Source organism: Schistocerca nitens, chromosome 9 (genome assembly GCF_023898315.1).
Source record: "Schistocerca nitens isolate TAMUIC-IGC-003100 chromosome 9, iqSchNite1.1, whole genome shotgun sequence".
NCBI lineage: Eukaryota > Metazoa > Arthropoda > Insecta > Orthoptera > Acrididae > Schistocerca > Schistocerca nitens.
This window is the reverse complement of record NC_064622.1, coordinates 289,150,518-289,172,399: the sequence shown is the minus strand read 5'-3', so window position 1 is coordinate 289,172,399 and position 21,882 is coordinate 289,150,518. Positions and strand designations below refer to the sequence as shown.

Sequence of the window (21,882 nt, the reverse complement as noted above, 5' to 3'; positions counted from 1 at the left end):
TAAAAATGAAACCTCTATAGGATAGCTTGTTATCTGTCTGTCCGTCCGCTATGACCCCTTTTTCACAGGAACGGGTAAAGGTATAGAGTTAAAATTTATGTCAAATACTAAGGTCTACGGTCCCTTGGCGGTGTAATACATTGAAGCTTCTAAGTCAATGCAATCAAAAGATAGAGCCATTTATGTCACATAATAGAATCAATTTGAAATTGTATCACACTTTTTTTTTTTTTGCTGCCGGTTCGTCTCTCTATCCTTCCGTCTGGTAAGACCCTTTTTCTCAGGGATGGGTAGAGTTATCAAGTTGAAATTTAAATTAACTGCCAAGGTATACGGTCCCTTAGCGGCGTAGAAGATTTAAACATCTAAGTCCATGCAATTAAAAAAATGCAGTCGTTTGTGTCACGTATTTTGTTAATCGCAAACTCACTCATCAAAATCTATAGGGTACTTTCTGTTGACCTAGAATCATGAGATTTGCCAGAAGCAAGGATTCACAGTGCAAATAGAGGATAAAATCGAAAATTTTAATTTAAAATTGTATGACATAAAAATGTTTTTTTGCCTTTAGTTGTCCGTACGTCTGTATGTCTATCCGTCTCTTCAGTCACTTTTTTGTTAGGAACGGATAGAGATACCAGTTTGAAATTTAGGTCAAATACTAAAGGTTACGGTACCTTGGAGGCGTAACACATTTAAGCCTCTAAATCAGTGCAATCAAAAGATACTGCTATTTATGTCACAAATTTTGATACGCTCGGACTCACTCAACAAAACCTAATGACCTACAATCATTAAATTTTCCAGAAACGCGGCTTCACAGCACAAGTAAAGCACAAAAAGAAAAATCTGAAAATTTTTAAACTTTAATTATATCACATAAAAAGAGATTTTTTATCATTTGTTATCCGTACGTCTATCTATATTTCCCTCTGTTAAGACCCGTTTTTCTCAGGAATGGGTAGAGTTTATCAAGTTGAACTTAACGTTACTTGCTAAGGTATATGGTCCCTTAGAGGCATAAATATTTAAGCAATTAAAAGGTACGGCCATTTATGTTACGTATTTTTATATTCGCAAACTAAACTCACTCATCAACTTTAGATGAATTATCTATATACATAACTGAGTATGTACGGAAACGTCAGAGCGCAAGTGCTGTTCACACTTGTCCAGATTAAAAGAAATGTGTACAGTGTCAGACAGGTTCACGTATTCTAAAGATGCAGAATATGCTAGTTAGCTTGTTATTTACAAAGTCTATATTGTGAGAAAACAAGACATCAAAAATATCAGCATTGTTTATGTTTTCCTTTGTTACAGCAATGGCTGCATCAACAACAAAGATGCGGCTGCTACAGTTATTGTTGGCGTTCCTGATGTCATCTATACCAAGCACATCGGGTCTCCTTGGGATGGACCAGTGAGTAGCTGCGTCAACCATCCATACACGTACTTTTTATAATCCTTCACGAGTTTGCTCTGCATCACGAACATTTGTCTACCTGTAAAAATCGGAAAAAAACGTAAATAACCTGTAATTACAGGTCCATATCACTTCTTCCAGTCTTCTTGTAGGCTACAATAGCACGTTGATTAATTTTTAGCTTGTTAAATGCGTCTCACATTCAGTTCATAAATAGGTTAATACCCTGCGGAAGATCACACATAACCTCGCAAATGGAGCTCTGGCCGAGTTAACCCGCAAAACCTATCCTACTGATATATGCTGAGATGTTCCAAAGCCTACGACTATGTGGCCCACAATATTGTAAACGAGAAACTTAAATACTATGGCCTTGTGGTCTTCCTCTTGCATGGAAGGTAAGGAAGGAGGAGCACTGGGTCGAACGTCCCGTCGATGGCGAATTCGTTATAGTAGACTGGTGCATAAATTCGTTGTGTTTTTGTTTTTTATGTTGGTATTCCGCTTGTTTTGGCTTTGTTTATCGATTGTCAATTTTTATCTGCAGTTCACTTTTGCTTTTTGAGTTTACGTCTTGTCTTTTTGTCATTTCAAAAGAGTGAGTGAAGCTGTGGACGCTAGAAAATTGAGTGCCAGTGGAGAAATCGGAACGTTTCGGACATACTCTTCTGTTTGAGTTCAGTAGAGGGGTGACAGCAGCGGAGAAGCTAGAAACATCTGCGCCTTGTATGGGGATACTGCCATTGTACACAGTGCGGCAAGGAAATGGTTTTCTCGTTTCAAGGAGGAACGTTTCGACATTAGTGACTCTCCAAGTGCAGGAAGACCTTCGGGATTTGATGAAGACCGTTTAAATGCATTAATCCACAATGATGTACACCATTGTACTCTACAACAGGCAAACGCGATGAACTGTTACCATTTCGCCATCATGTGACATTTGCATGAAATGGGGAAGGTTCAAAAATGAGGTGTGCTGTAAGTCAAAATCACAAAAATCAGCGGGGGGGCACATGTGTATCTCGGCTTGTTCGTCATCAATTGGCTCGTTAACAACACCGACCGTTTCTATCCTGTATCGTTACCGGTGACGAGAAATGGTTTCTTTATGCTACCATAAGGAAAAGAAAGGAATGGTTGAGCCCAGACAAAGCAGCAACTCCCCGTACAAAGACCAGCGCGCATCCACAAAAGATGATGTTATGCACCTGATCGAACAGCGACGGTGTGGTGTACTACGAATTGCTTCCCCGAAGTCGAGGTGTAACCACCCATACCGGCACTTATTGTCAACAACTGAAACTTGCAGACGCAGTTCAAGACAACGACCAGGAAGACTGCTTGAAATGATACTACTCTACGATAACGCCCGCCTGCATTCTACTAGACTGAAAAAAAAAAAATAACACTATACAAGAGTTGGGCTGCGGAGTCATTCCACACCCACCTTATTCACTCTTATCTTGCCGCCCTCAGATTTTCACCTTCTAACAACCCTACCACAACAAAGGTCAAAATTTAATAATGATTGTGGTGTTGCTCACGCTGCTAAATACTGCATTTTCGGGCAACAACAAAGTTATTATGTGGCAGGTGTCATTAGAGCACAGTTAATAAAGTCATTTCATGTAATAATAAATAAAGTAGGCACTCATCTTTTCGTGTTTCCCACGCTGGTCTCGTTGTAAAATCATGGCTCAATCGTCGAAAATCTAGGTGGTGATGATTCCAAGCTCGGATGCAAAGAGGCCTAGGTTTTATTCTGCTATATTCAGAAGTTTTATAGATGCGCTTCACAAACCATTCTTGAAGATTACACTTTTGCAGGACAATGGTGATGTAAAAAAGTAATCAGCACTCAGAATTTAAATTACACTTCTTTTTTATTACTTTTGCTGCAATATCACGTAACACACAAAGCATCACTTCACAATACAAAACATACTTGAAAACATCTTCCTCACTGTTAAAGTTCACATTTTAGAAGCTGACTACAATATGCGTCTTTCCAACATGACGTCCAAGACTTGACATTCTCAAGGTCCGACTCTCTAGCAACTAATTAACTAATAATCGCTTACGCGCCCGAAAATCAGAGTTACAAGTACGACAAAGATCATAGTAACAAAAGAAAGAATACATATAAGAATAATATCATTGCAACATAAACATATCGATGTATCAAAGTATCTCTACATTAAGGGGCTCCGGAACGCCCTATACTTGCAATGTTAAAATAACGCTTATAAATTACATCTTTCCTCACAAAGTATTTGAGGTAGGAAGTTGAACTTTTTACAGATTATTTATTGGAATATGGGCTACAACTTAACACAGGGATTTTACAAAATTTTAGTTCAGTTATTAAAGATGATTTTTTTTCAATTGTAATGAAAATTCACAACATTTTTTTGCAATTTTTTATTTATATATTCAAAAATATACAGTTTTTTGGAAAAAGGCTATGTTAAATTATGCAGAAGGTACTGTGTAACATTTACTGAAAGTTTGAAACAAATATGTTTGGAAGATCCTTAGAAAACATGTAATTAGTATGAGAAAATAACAGTTTTGGGAATCGAGCGACAAAGATTGGATTAACTTTTTAGTGCATTCCAGGTCCATAGGATGGATTATCTTCATCCTCTGCAAACTCCTCCTCCAGCTTCCTCTTGTTCCTCCTCCTGTTTACTCTTGCTTGTATTTCTAGACTCTTTACAGCCCTGTCTGCAGCCCGAAGGCGTTCCTTGTCTAAAGCAAGCATCGCTGGTACCATGTTAGAACCTATCTTCATTCCCATATTTCTAAATACCTTTGGCTTTCCAACATTTCTCCTTTTCTTAAAAGCCTTCAGAGGATTTCTAATAACTTTACTTTTACTCATTATTATACTTCAACAAAACAGAGACTCAAGAAACAGAATTAATTACGAATATTTTCGAGATAACGACAGAGTAAATAAACATGAAACAATCGACAATCACACCAGCGATATATATTGAACCATCACAGGTTAGCCACAACACATACTTTATCTCATATCACTAAAATGTACCTGATGAACACGGACGTTAATAATAACACCATTTGACAGCAGTTTAACAGCGCCACAGTGGGTCACGCCCATGTAGAACACATTTCAAAAAAAAAAATTAAAAATAGTTGTAGTCTTCGGAATTGAATAAATTATATATCTATTAAAAGGTAATAGTCTGCAGATTCAGAAAACGCAAAAAAGTAAAAATTGAACTTTTCATGATTTTGAGCCTTTCCGGAGCCCCCTAATGAAATCAAATCTGAATGTTGTCTCAGAAATATGTCAACTACTTTATAGAAACACAGTAGAATATTGCTGGCATCGGGAGGTTCAGGTGAGCTGCCGTAATGGTTACGTAATTCAAGTACCATTACAACCTTTATCGCTCTCTGTCTAAAAACCTATAAGGAACTTCCTTCCCGGATGAAAATGCGCTCCGAACGTGGTTCGACGAGTTCTCCTCCTCAAAACCAAGTGATTTCTACAGTTGCAGAATCGAAAAGTTATCCCAGCGTTGCCAGACTGTTGTAAACAGTCAAGGAGAATACATTATTGTGACTAAAGTCTCTGTTAAGAGTATCTGTTGTGTTTATTAAACTTACGGAAAAACGCTACGAACTTGTGCACCAACCCAACAGGAGGAGCACAACTTGGGAATGCGAAGAGAAATTGGTCATGTTCTTTTCAAAGGAACCACTGCGACATTTGCCTGCAGTGATTTAGGGCAACCTCAGAAAACCTAACTCTAGATATCTGGACGAGGATTTGAACTGCCATTCTTCGGAATGCGAGTGCTCTCCCCTGACCACTGAGCCACCAGGTTCGGTTGTAAAGTTGATGAATTTTTATGATAGGAAGTTGGGAGTTGCAAGGACAAACTGCACCACAGAAATGGACGAGATGCAGTGTGGGGAACACAAACTGTGGAGTCGCAAAGGATTTGGTATTGGATCTGCTCGTGTTTCTAGTCCATGTACGTGGCCTTCCAGAGTCTCTAAGGAACTGTTCAAAACTCTTTAATGTTTGCTGATGGAGTAGCTAATCAAGCATCCAAACTTGCCTACATCAGAGGCAGCCGAGATAATAGCTGAACAGGCAAGCAAGGGGTCCATAGAAAACAGTTAAAATCTTACTCGCACAAAGACGCACACTGTAAAAATTTATAAACAAATAAAACAGCCAGTTGATACTAGAAGTAGTTATTAGTTATCACAAGCTAAATGAAACAGAATGTGTAAAACTCGTTAGCGTCTGGCTGGATGACGGGCTAAAACAGAGTAAATAAACAGAAAAACGAATCAACTAGTTCAGCTGAGCATGTTCCAATTATAAGTATATGTCACTGTGTTGCCTTCAAGATCCCCAGTTTCCATTTCTAATTAGAGCGCGCATGTGTGTGTGTGTGTGTGTGTGTGTGTGTGTGTGTGTGTGTGTTTGAGTCAGGAGTGTGTGTGTGTGTGGTGTGTGCGCGTGAGAGAGAGAGAGAGTGAGTATGTTTGTGTTTTGTAAGATCATTAGCATTTTATTAGTGTTTTTCTTTCTAGTAATTTTCTTGAGTTTTTAATTTCTCTTATCGGCGAATGATCTCCATTACATACATCAGATTTCAGTTTATAAGAAGTAGCATTTTAACACACACACACACACACACAAAAACAAATCAGGTTTGAAGATTATAGTAGCACTGGACGTTGCCTCGATTTCTGATTGAACATCTATGCACCATATTGTGGTGTTATCAACCCTGAATACGTTCTCAGAGTCGTTAAGGCACATTCTTTGGTTCAAATGGTTCAAATGGCTCTGAGCACTATGGGACTTAACATCTATGGTCATCAGTCCCCTAGAATTTAGAACTACTTAAACCTAACTAACCTAAGGACATCACACAACACCCAGTCATCACGAGGCAGAGGGCACATTCTTTCTGCAACTTTTAATGTACTGATTGAGGGTTTTGGTAGTTAGAGAGCGATTTTATCAAAGGTACTTAGATAACCTGCTTTTCTCATCACTAACAATGGCATCTCGTGTATAACATTTCACCTCGCACTTCTTCAAGTAACGTCCATCCAACTAGATGTTGCGCTTATCAAGAAACTGACCTATAATCACGAGTAACTGGTTTCCAATTCTGGCATGTCCACGTTAATTTAGGTTTTCTGCGATTTCGCAGCATCACATTAGGTGAAGACAATATCGTTCCATCTAATCTTAAAAGAGTCCATATTAGTTTTCGTACATATTGCATACAGCGGTTTCAATGGAGCCATTTTCACACTTAAATGACCATAAAAAGTGACAGCTTGCGGCAGTAGTATATTACACAAAGTGCAGTTAGCTGTGTTAAGAAATGATTTGAGCGGAGGCATACATGTCAATTAGTGACTTCTGTACTCTACAGGAAGGAGACTGTTGAGAATGTTATGGCTGTTCACGAGTTGTCATTGTAAACTATTGAACTGACGAGTGGTTTACCGTACTGTGGCTCGTACATCCGCAGTGACTAGGAGTGGTTGCTGTTGTCAACACGTTGTTGCCATAGCAGCTGGCTATGGTTTTACATGTCCCGAAGCACTCACTGTGTACCCTCGACACGGTGGTACGTGACTGTATGACCTCGGAGATGCACTGTTCCAAGCGTCGGACACTCACGATCAGGCAGAAATCAGTGCAGTGATATAGCATGTCTCGTCCATCCCACTCTTGACTGTCATGTTGACGCTTGGTCACGTGCCACGCCGAACTATTCCTGTTATTTCCGTCTCTTTCCCTCCAGCATAGAAGCTAACTGTAACTAGATTTTTCATTAATGTGTACGGGGTGTATCTAAATTAACAACTAAAACTGATACAGGAGAAAATATGCGACAATGGACGCAAAAACTTTCAAGTAAATATGAGTCTTCAAACGAGCATTCTGCGAGATAATAGGTTAAGATCCGCCACTTACATCACTGTGAAATTGCGTCTCAATTAACACAAATATATTTGAAATTTGAACTTCCCGAATAAGTCCCCATCTAATTGAGCACAAAATCGATCCACATGATTTTCATGAGTCACCGTACCAGCAAAGTTTCTCAATGAGTGTGTGGTTATGGGTACTAGGTGATCATCTCATTGGGCCACACATCCTTCTAAGGAAACTTGACGGTCGAGGGTACCTTTGGTCTCTGTGGCAGAAACTTCCAGGATTGCCGAGGATGTTCCCCTTGCGCAACACTGGGGAATCAATGGGGCGTCTGTACACTTGGCTGCTGACCGAAGACAACATATAACGCGCCATTGTGCTCCAAGACGGATAAATCGAGCGGGGCTTGTATCTCGACCTCCTCAGGAGTTTTCTGTCTGGAGTCATATCAAAAGTGAACTGCACACTGCGACCGTTGGTGCAGTTCAAAAAAATGGTTCAAATGGCTCTGAGCACTATGGGACTCAACTGCTGAGGTCATTAGTCCCCTATAACTTAGAACTGGTTAAACCTAACTAACCTAAGGACATCACAAACATCCATGCCCGAGGCAGGATTCGAACCTGCGACCGTAGCGGTCTTGCGGTTCCAGACTGCAGCGCCTTTAACCGCACGGCCATGATGCAGTTCAATAACTGGAGCAACTACTTGTAGATACTTTAAAGTTTTAGGATATGATAGGGAGGTGTTTACAAGAATACGCAGCTCGCAGCAGGGAAGAGTGCAATATTGTTCCCAAATGCGAAACGATACGTGAAACACTTATTTCAACTTGTACTAGTGTACAGTAAATTATAACATGTACCTTGTGGAAGTAACGTTGTAGAGCATCGGTGACAATGAGTTGAGGAAGTAACGTTGTAGACCATCGGTGACATTGAGCCTAATTAGATGTGGATTTAGGCTGGCAAAGTTTATATGTGACAATGTAGTGGGTAGTGGCGGGATCACTCGTGGAAAATTTCCTGCATTTATCTGGTGTTAGAGGTGCACCTTTTTTATACTGAAGGCAGCTGGTAGGTACCTACTCAAAGGAAGTCCCTCTAACTAAGGACTCACCTTCAGAGGATGTCATGTTTCCAAGTGGAGAAGGAATTAGCATATTTCATCAAAATATAAGACGTATTAGAGATAAAGTTAGTGAATACCGTATAGATGTTGACTCTGAAATTATTGGTATGATGGAACACCACTTAAATAATGACAATTCAGAGGCTTCCTTTACCAGGATACAGATTAGCTGGCTGTTTTTCAATGAGTTCATTTGCGTGGTGGGGGGAGTGGCTATGTACGTAAAAAACAGTATTCCATTTGAGTCCATAGACCTATCACGGAACTGCACTGATCAAATATTTCAGTGTTGGGCAGGGGCAGTTGAATGTTGTGAAACTAAACTTCTACTTGGTGCTGTTTATAGGTCGCCTAACCCTGACTTCAGAGCATTTCTGCTCAAGCTAGAGACAGCTCTTGATTCACTTTGTAGGGCGTACCAGAAATCACTTAAATGTGGTGACTTCTATATAAATTTTGTGTATGATGGTGTCAGAAAAAGGTTGTTGGTAGATCTCCTAAATTCATATGATCTGATGCAGACTGTGTTTTTTCCAACTAGGATACAGGGGAACAGTAGCACAACCATAGACAATATTTTTATTCGGTCTTAATTACTAGATGGGCGTTCTGTTAGTAAAAGAGTGAATGGCCTTTCAGATCATGATGCACAAATTTTGGCACTAAAAGGCTTTTGTACTCAAACAAATGTCACTTGTAATTACAAACTATGTAGGAAAGTTAATCCAACAGCAACAGATAATTTTTAAACCTTGTCAAGGAACAAGAGAGGCAGGATGTTTACAGTAACAATAACATAGACGATAAATATAATCCTTTCCCTAATACATTTCTCATACTGAGAGTTGCTTTCCATTAGAACGCTCTAAACGGTGTACTGGCAGTAATAGGCAGCCCGAGTGGCTTACTAATGGGATAAGGATATCACGTACAACAAAGTGGGAATTACGTCAAAATATTAGAAGTACTCACAATCAAGCTGCAGTAGCCCATTACAAACAGTGTTGTAAGGTGCTTAAAAATGTTATTAGGAAGGTAAAGGGTATGTGGAACGAAAAATAAAATCGCTAATTCACAGGATAAAATTAAAACCATATGGTCAGTTGTGAAGGAAGTGTCTGGTCAGCGCCCATGTGGCCGAGCGGTTCTAGGCTCTACAGTCTGGAACCGCGTGACCGCTACGGTCGCAGGTTCGAATCCTGCCTCGGGCATGGATGAGTGTGATGTCCTTAGGTTTGTTAGGTTTAAGTAGTTCTAAGTTCTAGGCGACTGATGACCTCAGATGTTAAGTCCCATAGTGCTCAGAGCCATTTGAACCATTTTTTTTGTCTGGTCAGCAGCACAAGGTTGACGATATAAAGTCAGTTCTTCGTAAAACTATTTCTGATACTGATAAATCAGATATATGCACAGTCTTTAACAATCATTTTCTGAGCAATGCTGGTGAATTAAATAAAAATTTAGTTTCTACAGGGAATTATATAACTTTCTTGGCAAATGCCTTTCCGATACTGTTGTCTGAAATACTCCTCTGTGATACAGACAAGGGGGAAAGTGAGTAAATAATTAAACCACTGAAGACTAAGGACTCTCATGGTTATGATGGAGTGCTTAGCAGAATATTACTTTGCTTTACATGTTAGCCCAGTATTTAGCCATATTTGTAACTTTTTTTTAGGAATTGTCAGTTTCCTGAACGATCAAAGTACTCAGTAGTAAAGCCACTTTATAAAAAAGAAGAAAGGGACAGTGAAGACAATTTTAGACCTATTTTTATGCCATCAGTGTTTGCTAAACTTATTGAAAAGGCTGTGTATGTAAGGAAAATTGATCATTTTTTATGACAATATTTGCTATCAAATGTACAGTTTGGCTTTAGAAGCTGCTTAACAACTGAAAATGATATATTCTCTTTTCTATGTGAGGTACTGATTGGGTTAAACAAAAGGTTTCGAACGCCAGGCATATTTTTTGATTTAACTAAGGCGTTTGATTGTGTTGATCACAAAATATTGCTCCAGAAGTAGGACCATTACGGAATATGGGGAGTAGAAAAAAATGGCTCTGAGCACTATGGGACTTAACATCTGTGGTCATCAGTTACCTAGAACTTAGAACTACTTAAACGTAACTAACCTAAGGACATCACACACATCCATGCCCGAGGCAGGATTCGAACCTGCAACCGTAGTGGTCACGCAGTTCCAAACTGTAGCGCTTATAACCGCATGGCTACACCGGCTGGCAATATGGGGAGTAGAAAAAAATGGCTCTGAGCACTATGGGACTTAACATCTGTGGTCATCAGTTACCTAGAACTTAGAACTACTTAAACGTAACTAACCTAAGGACATCACACACATCCATGCCCGAGGCAGGATTCGAACCTGCAACCGTAGTGGTCACGCAGTTCCAAACTGTAGCGCTTATAACCGCATGGCTACACCGGCTGGCAATATGGGGAGTAGTTCAAAATTGGTTCACCTCTTACTTTAGCAACAGACAACGAAAGGTCATTATTCACAATGTTGAGAATGGCTGTTATGTGGGGTCTGAGTGGGGTACAGTCAAGTGGGGGGGGTGCCCCAGGGGTCAGTGTTGGGGCCACTCCTATTCCTTATTTATACACTCCTGGAAATTGAAATAAGAACACCGTGAATTCATTGTCCCAGGAAGGGGAAACTTTATTGACACATTCCTGGGGTCAGATACATCACATGATCACACTGACAGAACCACAGGCACATAGACACAGCCAACAGAGCATGTACAATGTCGGCACTAGTACAGTGTATATCCACCTTTCGCAGCAATGCAGGCTGCTATTCTCCCATGGAGACGATCGTAGAGATGCTGGATGTAGTCCTGTGGAACGGCTTGCCATGCCATTTCCACCTGGCGCCTCAGTTGGACCAGCGTTCGTGCTGGACGTGCAGACCGCGTGAGACGACGCTTCATCCAGTCCCAAACATGCTCAATGGGGGACGGATCCGGAGATCTTGCTGGCCAGGGTAGTTGACTTACACCTTCTAGAGCACGTTGGGTGGCACGGGATACATGCGGACGTGCATTGTCCTGTTGGAACAGCAAGTTCCCTTGCCGGTCTAGGAATGGTAGAACGATGGGTTCGATGACGGTTTGGATGTACCGTGCACTATTCAGTGTCCCCTCGACGATCACCAGTGGTGTACGGCCAGTGTAGGAGATCGCTCCCCACACCATGATGCCGGGTGTTGTCCCTGTGTGCCTCGGTCGTATGCAGTCCTGATTGTGGCGCTCACCTGCACGGCGCCAAACACGCATACGACCATCATTGGCACCAAGGCAGAAGCGACTCTCATCGCTGAAGACGACACGTCTCCATTCGTCCCTTCATTCACGCCTGTCGCGACACCACTGGAGGCGGGCTGCACGATGTTGGGGCGTGAGCGGAAGACGGCCTAACGGTGTGCGGGACCGTAGCCCAGCTTCATGGAGACGGTTGCGAATGGTCCTCGCCGATACCCCAGGAGCAACAGTGTCCCTAATTTGCTGGGAAGTGGCGGTGCGGTCCCCTACGGCACTGCGTAGGATCCTACGGTCGTGGCGTGCATCCGTGCGTCGCTGCGGTCCGGTCCCAGGTCGACGGGCACGTGCACCTTCCGCCGACCACTGGCGACAACATCGATGTACTGTGGAGACCTCACGTCCCACGTGTTGAGCAATTCGGCGGTACGTCCACCCGGCCTTCCGCATGCCCACTATACGCCCTCGCTCAAAGTCCGTCAACTGCACATACGGTTCACGTCCACGCTGTCGCGGCATGCTACCAGTGTTAAAGACTGCGATGGAGCTCCGTATGCCACGGCAAACTGGCTGACACTGACGGCGGCGGTGCACAAATGCTGCGCAGCTAGCGCCATTCGACGGCCAACACCGCGGTTCCTGGTGTGTCCGCTGTGCCGTGCGTGTGATCATTGCTTGTACAGCCCTCTCGCAGTGTCCGGAGCAAGTATGGTGGGTCTGACACACCGGTGTCAATGTGTTCTTTTTTCCATTTCCAGGAGTGTATAAATGATATGCCCACTAGTATTACGGGTAACTCTAAAATATTTCTGTTTGCTGATGACACTAGCATGGTATTAAAGGATGTTGTCTGCGGCATTGGCTCTGTTTCAAATAGTGCAGTTCATCATACCTAAGTTCATGGCTTGTCGAAAATAAACTAACGCTAAATCGCAGTAAGACTCAGTTTTTACAGTATCTGACACACGATTCAACACAACCTGACGTTTTAATTTCACAGAATGATCATATGATTAGTGAAACTGAACAGTTCAAATTTCTAGGTGTTCAGATAGATAGTAAATTGTCGTGGAACGCCCACGTTTAGGGTCTTGTTCAAAGACTTAGTGCTGCAATTTTTACTATTCTAACGGTATCTTAAGTAAGTTATCGTTAGACACGAAAATTAGTCTACTTTGCTTAGTTTCGTTCGCTTATGTCGTATGGCATTATGTTTTGGGGTAACTCTTCCCATTCCAAAAGGGGGTTTTTGTCTCAGAAACGGGCGGTTCGGGCAATAAGTGGTGTAAGTTCACGAACCTTTTGTCGACCCCTGTTCACGAGTCTGGGTATTTTGACATTGGCCTCTCAATATATATATTCCTTACTATCATTTCTTGTTAACAATATTAGCTTATTCCCAAGAATAAGCAGCTTTCACTCAGTTAATACTCGGCAGTAATCAAACCTACATTTGGATCGGACTTTCTTAACTATTGTGCATAAAGGTGTGCAGTATACTGCTGCATCCATTTTGTTAAGCTACCACTCGAATTCAAAAAGCTTAACAGTAATCCACGCGCTTTCAAATCGAAACTGAAGAGTTTCCTTATGGGTCAATCCTTCTATTCTGTCGAGGAGTTCCTTGAAAAAGGAAGCTAATTCTTGTTGTATTGTTGATTGCGTTTACTTAAACTCATGGATTGACTTTTTTGGGTTTGTAAACATTTTATTTTTATCTGTTATTACTTTTATGTTGTAATTTCATGTACTGATGCGTTCCATGACCTTGGAGATTTGCTCCTCAATTTGGTCCTACCGAACTTGAAGTGTAAATAAAAAAATAAAAACCAGTACCGATCTCTCCCATGCGATTCCCATATTTTTGGAGCCCTGAAGAAAGACATACGTGGGCGTAATTTGCTTCGGAAGAAGAGATGCACGCCTGGGTACAATTACCGCAAAGGCAACCGCAAGCATTTATGCAGTTACCGTTTTGTCTCACTGAGGGATAAAGGTATCAACAGTTATGGCAATTACTTTTGAGATAATAAACAACTGATTTACGTTTTTCTGAGTGTTCCGTTTTCATTTCGTTGTTTCTTGTAACACAAGTTCCCTTAAATACACAATGTACGAAACTCGTATGGAGTTGTGATGACTGGGGCTTGGTGAGTTGCACACTAATTGTACTCGAAATATACTAGTAGAATATCAATTGTCAAAATAAATATTATATTTGCAGGAAATCCACTGGTTGATTTTGTGCACCCAAACTACGAGGCAAATCATAGGGCAACAAGACAAATCAACATTAGAAACAAACTAAAACATTCATTTTTGTTTTTTTGTTTCAGTACTTGTGTCCGTTTCCTATTGTTTGTATAATTAATTATGGTTTATATATATATATATATCAAATGTTAAGTTATACTATGTGAATTAATATCTTTATTGTTCCATTATTAGAGTCGAAAATTTAAAAAAAAAAGCTACCATTACGCAAAGAATTTTCAGTGTTATGCATGTATCATACGATCTGCTTTAGAAATATTGGAGGATAGGGTTTCAGAAATAAACAAATAAATACTTTCCCCGATGTTAGTTTTCACTGTTAATTGTGACACACCCAATCTTCCACAAGGTACACAACACAAATGACACTAGTTATTTCTACTTGGGTCCAGTTTCATTGTTCCATTTATTTTCTGTTTAATTGTACATTTGGCGTGCATGGTCATGGAGCTAAAGACCATGTAAGCAAATTTAAAAGTACAGGGTTCGGCGTCCCATTCGACGTAGAACCTCTTTGGGCGTTTAATTTGATTTCTGCTCTGTGTGAAAAATAGAGGGCATTTTAAAATGCGGGTCTCTACAGTGATGGATGTTTGAGTTAAATCACACTGTTTGGTCGAGACAAGGGTACACGAACTTGGCGCTCAGACGAACGTTTGAGGTTACGACTGCATTAGTTACGTAAAACGTGTCAAGGAAAAAGAGATACCTTGGTTAGACATCGTGTAAGTCATAATAACTGCTTCACCCCACTTGTAGAAGATCCATAACTGTGCTGAATAGGTAATAAATGCAAAAGAAAGCATTGAGCAAAGAAATAACCAGTGAGTTTCAGATGCTCCTTTTTAATGGCTTCTTGTATTTTACCCCTCATAAAGATTCCTGTATACATAGAAGCAGAAATCAGATGTTTGGTTTATATAATACAAAGAACTGCTGTTTCGTGTTACACTTTCTATTTGTGTTATTTAATCTACCCAGACGATTTTGTTGTTGGGACTTCTCAAATGTGACATTGGTTTAGCTCTGTAAAATTACAACGTGCAAGAATTTTTGCATTAGGAAACGTACCAAAGCAAACCAGCAGCTTTCTCCCAAAGCGAACATCATATGTCACAGGTTTTATCATATTAAATACTTTTCCTAATGAATATAATTTCTCTTTATGTGTCATCCGAGGACAAACTGATTAATTATGTAATCTAATCGATTGTACAAACTTCTTCTTGCGTTAGAAACCATCCAACATCTTAGCACTGACTCTTCGATACAAATCTGTGTCCCTATATAAAAATTACTGTAAAACTATTGCCCTGAAGAATGTATCGAAACGAGCCTGAATGAAAAGGGTAAGGTTCAACGAATAATCCTCCTCATTTTCCTTTCTTGTAGCTGAGAGGACCACGAGCATAGCAGCAGTCGGTAATGACAGAGTTAAGTGAATCTACTGACACACTGAATAAATATAACTGTGGACTGGGACTGTCCACCATTAGTAATATAATATACACTCCTGGAAATGGAAAAAAGAACACATTGACACCGGTGTGTCAGACCCACCATACTTGCTCCGGACACTGCGAGAGGGCTGTACAAGCAATGATCACATGCACGGCACAGCGGACACACCAGGAACCGCGGTGTTGGCCGTCGAATGGCGCTAGCTGCGCAGCATTTGTGCACCGCCGCCGTCAGTGTCAGCCAGTTTGCCGTGGCATACAGAGCTCCATCGCAGTCTTTAACACTGGTAGCATGCCGCGACAGTGTGGACGTGAACCGTATGTGCAGTTGACGGACTTTGAGTGAGGGCGTATAGTGGGCATGCGGGAGGCCGGGTGGACGTACCGCCAAATTGCTCAACACGTGGGGTGGGAGGTCTCCACAGTACATCGATGTTGTCGTCAGTGGTCGGCGGAAGGTGCACGTGCCCGTCGACCTGGCACCGGACCGCAGCGACGCACGGATGCACGCCAAGACCGTAGGATCCTACGCAGTGCAGTAGGGGACTGCACCGCCACTTCCCAGCAAATTAGGGACACTGTTGCTCCTGGGGTATTGGCGAGGACCATTCGCAACCGTCTCCATGAAGCTGGGCTACGGTCCCGCACACCGTTAGGCCGTCTTACGCTCACGCCCCAAAATCGTGCAGCCCGCCTCCAGTGGTGTCGCGACAGGCGTGAATGGAGGGACGAATGGAGACGTGTCGTCTTCAGCGATGAGAGTCGCTTCTGCCTTGGTGCCAATGATGGTCGCATGCGTGTTTGGCGCCGTGCAGGTGAGTGCTACAATCAGGACTGCATACGACCGAGGCACACAGGGCCAACACCCGGCATCATGGTGTGGGGAGCGATCTCCTACACTGGCCGTACACCACTGGTGATCGTCGAGGGGACACTGAATAGTGCACGGTACATCCAAACTGTCATCGAACCCATCATTCTACCATTCCTAGACTGGCAAGGGAACTTGCTGTTCCAACAGGACAATGCACGTCCGCATGTATCCCGTGCCACCCTACGTGCTCTAGAAGGTGTAAGTCAACTACCCTGGCCAGCAAGATCTCCGGATCTGTCCCCCATTGAGCATGTTTGGGACTGGATGAAGCGTCGTCTCACGCGGTCTGCACGTCCAGCACAGACGCTGGTCCAACTGAGGCGCCAGGTGGAAATGGCATGGCAAGCCATTCCACAGGACTACATCCAGCATCTCTACGATCGTCTCCATGGGAGAATAGCAGCCTGCATTGCTGCGAAAGGTGGATATACACTGTACTGGTGCCGACATTGTGCATGCTCTGTTGCCTGTGTCTATGTGCCTGTGGTTCTGTCAGTGTGATCATGTGATGTATCTGACCCCAGGAATGTGTCAATAAAGTTTCCCCTTCCTGGGACAATGAATTCACGGTGTTCTTATTTCAATTTCCAGGAGTGTATACAAGTATTTTTCGTTTCAGGCCTCGGATACAGACAGTGAACGGACACCTGAAGCTTGTGTCGGGACTGCACGGTGACATCGTCCTGCAGACTGCCGGCAAAGGCTCCGTCATCGTCAACGGCCAGAACATGATGCGGGTGCTGCAGCTGGTGAGTCTTGAACCTTCAAATGTAGATTCTCGGGCGTAAGACTGCTTCGATAAACATGATGATAACAATAATGATTCTAATTTCTTTCGTATTGGCCATCCGCGACCATGCTATTTCAGCTGGACTTTTCCTTTTCCTTGCGCCAATAACTTCGGCCTAGTATTCTCGCATTCGTTTTTTGTGCTGCTCCTTCCTCACTTCAGTCTATATTTTGCCAGTTTTAGTACTGTCTTTTCTTGGAAAAGAAGCCATTCTTCGAGTTAATTCTTGAGCGGAATGTGTTTATGGATATCCTCCAGTGGTATCCCCACTTCTTGCATATGTTTTAGTAGTTCGGTGGACCATGCCTCCTTGGTTCTCTTGTTTAGAATGTAACGGAAATTCCCTGTGCTCACGTAGAACTCAGTCGTTCAACGTGGCCTTGAAAAGGAACCTCCTCCTACGAATGGTGTTTATAATCTTGTGTAGGGGGTTCTTTCTTGCGATGTCTCCTTGAATTCACTATTTTCTTTGATCGGGCCTATGTTGTTCCTCAAGATCTGCCCGTCTTATTTCTGATTTTTCTATTAGACATTTTCTATTTATAGACATCCATTCTGAGGTCGTATTACTCTGTAGTAACGTCATACCTTGACATTATAGTAATAATAACAATGATAAAAATAACTGTGTTTTAGAAAACAGCTAACAATTTGGAAATCGGAATCAGTTGTTCCAGAAAGAAAAGGAAATGAAACAAATTGTAGTAAATGTTTTATATTTTACCTATCACAATGCATCGATATCTACATCTACATCCGTACTCCAAAAATCACCGTATTGTGCGCGGCGGAGGGTGTCTTGTACCACTACTAGATGAACCCTCTGCCAGGCACTTAAATGTTATTTGCAGAGTATCCATGTAGATGTAGATGGAGATGTAGTCGTCTCCTTTCCTGTTCCACTCGCTGACAGAGAGAGGGATAAACGACTGTCCATATGACTCCGTTGTTGTTGTTGTTGTTGTGGTCTTCAGTCCTGAGACTGGTTTGATGCGGCTCTCCATGCTACTCTATCCTGTGCAAGCTTCTTCATCTCCCAGTACCTACCGCAACCTACATCCTTCTGAATCTGCTTAGTGTATTGATCTCTTGGTCTCCCTCTACGATTTTTACCCTCCACGCTGCCCTCCAATGCTAAATTTGTGATCCCTTGATGCCTCAAAACATGTCCTACCAACCGATCCCTTCTTCTAGTCAAGTTGTGCCACAAACTTCTCTTCTCCCCAATCCTATTCAATACCTCCTCATTAGTTATGTGATCTACCCACCTTATCTTCAGCATTCTTCTGTAGCACCACATTTCGAAAGCTTCTATTCTCTTCTTGCCCATACTAGTTATCGTCCATGTTTCACCTCCATACATGGCTACACTCCATACAAATACTTTCAGAAACGACTTCCTGACACTTAAATCTATACTCGATGTTAACAAATTTCTCTTCTTCAGAAACGCTTTCCTTGCCATTGCCAGTCTACATTTTATATCCTCTCTACTTCGACCATCATCAGTTATTTTACTCCCTAAATAGCAAAACTCCTTTACTACTTTAAGTGTCTCATTTCCTAATCTAATTCCCTCAGCATCACCCGATTTAATTTGACTACTCGTTTTGCTTTTGTTGATGTTCATCATATATGCTCCTTTCAAGACACTGTCCATTCCGTTCAACTGCTCTTCCAAGTCCTTTGCTGTCTCTGACAGAATTACAATGTCATCGGCGAACCTCGAAGTTTTTACTTCTTCTCCATGAATTTTAATACCTACTCCGAATTTTTCTTTTGTTTCCTTTACTGCTTGCTCAATATACAGATTGAATAACATCGGGGAGAGGCTACAACCCTGTCTCACTCCTTTCCCAACCACTGCTTCCCTTTCATGCCCCTCGACTCCTATAACTGCCATCTGGTTTCTGTACAAATTGTAAATAGCCTTTCGCTCCCTGTATTTTACCCCTGCCACCTTTAGAATGTGAAAGAGAGTATTCCAGTCAACATTGTCAAAAGCTTTCACTAAGTCTACAAATGCTAGAAACGTAGGTTTGCCTTTTCTTAATCTTTCTTCTAAGATAAGTCGTAAGGTTAGTATTGCCTCACGTGTTCCAACATTTCTACGGAATCCAAACTGATCTTCCCCGAGGTCCGCTTCTACCAGTTTTTCCATTCGTCTGTAAAGAATTCGCGTTAGTATTTTGCAGCTGTGACTTATTAAACTGATAGTTCGGCAATTTTCACATCTGTCAACACCAGCTTTCTTTGGGTTTGGAATTATTATATTCTTCTTGAAGTCTGAGGGTATTTCACCTGTCACTCCGTATGCGCCCTAATTTCTCGTATCTTATTTCCATGGAAATATATACTAGCGTCAGTAGGATTGTTCTACGGTTAGCTTCAAATTCCGGTTCTCTAAATTTTCTCAATAGTATTCCTCGAAAAGAATCTCACGTTCCCTCCAGGGATGCCCAGTTGAGTTATCGAAGCGTCTCCGTAACATTTACGTGTCGTTTTAACTTACCAATAACAAATCTAGCGGCCCTCCTCTGAACTGCTTCGATGTCTTCCTTTAATCCGACCAGGTGCGGATCCCAAACAGTCGAGCAGCACCCACGAATGCGATCTCCTTCGCAGATGAACCACACTTTCCTAAAATTCTCCAAATAAACCGAAGTTCACCATTCGCCTTTCCTACCACACTCCTCACATGCTCGTTCCATTTCGTATAGCTTTGCAACGTTACTCTCAGATATTTAAAAGACGTGACTGTCTCAAACAGGGAAGTACTTACTACTGTATTCGAACACTGCCGGTTTGTTTTTCCTACTCATCAGCATTACTTTACAAGTGTTCTACCGAATGAGCTACCCAAGCAGGACTGGCGACCCGTCCTCACAGGTTTACTTTCGAAATTACCTCATCTTCTACCTTTCAAACTTCGTAGAAGTTCTCCTGCAAAACATGCAGGGCTAGCACTCCTCTAAAGAAAGAATGTAGTGGTCGTAGAGGTTATCAAGAAAAATACCTATCTAGTACATTGACTAGAGAGTAAGGTTTAGACAATTTTTTTCAAATTCGCAGTTCCTCTCCCCCACCCTTCTCACCACCATCCCTTCCCAGATGCACGAAGTTCAAACCGAAAAAAATGACAGACATTCCGTGACCACTAACGCTGGGACGGCTACGTTGTTCACAGGAGGTAGACTTCTCTGGAAAAGGCTTCTGGTGCACATATCTTATTACGTGACTGGTACAAACACTGATGAGCCAAAACAAAGTGGCCACCTCCTTAAGGGCGTGTTGGTCCACCTCTGAAATGCAATACAGCAGCTATTCTGAATGATATAGGTTCGAGAAGTCCTTGGTTGGTTTCTGGAGGTACGTGGCACGAAACGTCTACGCTCGGGTCAAGCAATTCCCATAAATTACGGACTGTTGGTTGGTGGGCGTGGAGATGGCGCCCGATAGCTTTCCGGATGTGTGCGAACGGGTTCGGGTCAGGCGAATTTTGTAGCCAAGACGTCAACGTGAGTTCATTGTCATACTGCTGGACGCACGGTGACATGAACAGTTATTCTGCTACAGGATACCATCGCCTTCGCTGAAGACATGAAACATGAAGCGATGCAAGTTGTCCCCATTGATGTTCAAGTAGTCTGTAGCTGTGATGATGCATTATATTATCACCACAGATCCCATGGAAGCCTTGGGGAATGTCCCCCATAGCATAATACTGCTCCCACTCACCTGCATCCGTTGTGCGGTGCATATTTCGAGCGTTCTTTGGATGGATGACGGCTTATTCGGTCACGGCTGTAGGACTACTGTAACAAGAAATGTGATTCATTCGTCTAGGCGGCACGTATCCATTATTCTACGGTCCAGTCTCTGTGACCCTGTGCCCAATGCAATCGTAATTGACGATGTCGTCTACTGCGGAGCCCCATGTCCAAAAACGTGTGCTGAAGGCTGTTTTGCGAGACATTTGTGTCCGCTCTAGGACTGTATTGTTCTTAGATCTGCAGATTGTCGCCTATCCTGCTTTACAGAGCGGGTATATCTCTGACCTGCACGTTCTGTGATGAGGCGTTTGCGTCAAAAGCCTTCAGGTCCACTCGCGATTTCACCGTCCTTTAGCCACTTTCCATAGATGCTCATGACAGTGGAAAGCAGATAACCGACCAGCTTCGTCGTTTCCGAGATGCTCGCTCCCAGGCACTGGGCCACAACAAATTGTCCTTTGTTGAAGTCTCTCATCTCAGTGGATTTCCCCATTTGCAGTCCGTACCGTTGCTAGAATGACTCCCCAATCGTCTCTGCTCCGCATATAGGCTGAGCATTGGTCATAACACTTAGGCTAATCAGTGTGCTCTGGTTAAAAAAAGTTTGGTAGGACACACATAGTGCAAAATCATTGATAAAAAATCATATTGGTTCATCATGGTGACTGGCAAAAGGTACTAATTATTTACATTAGTCGTAGAGAATAAGGTAAATAATAATAGTAAATAATAATACAAATACACTTTTTTGTTCTGAAATGAAACTGCTACGTAATCTTCTGGTCGCATGATGGATTGAAGAAAGTAAAGCTTAAGCAATAGGTACGATTGATACAGAAGCTCTCCATGGGAATAAACACTCGATTATGTAGAGCAGTGGTTCCCAACCTGGGGTCATTGACCCATGAGGGGTAAAATG

The 21,882-nt window shown here is 42.2% G+C and overlaps 1 protein-coding gene across 1 annotated transcript in view; it reads left to right on the top strand.

Annotated features, from left to right (window-relative positions):
- LOC126202937 (cubilin-like) overlaps nt 1-21,882 on the top strand; it is a 771,281-nt gene that overhangs the window by 17,468 nt on the left and 731,931 nt on the right. Inside the window, exons 2-3 of the mRNA XM_049937033.1 lie at nt 1,324-1,423; nt 17,020-17,149. Coding sequence (XP_049792990.1) covers nt 1,326-1,423; nt 17,020-17,149 — 228 coding nt within the window. The 5' untranslated portion in view covers nt 1,324-1,325. The remainder of the gene's footprint in view (nt 1-1,323; nt 1,424-17,019; nt 17,150-21,882) is intronic.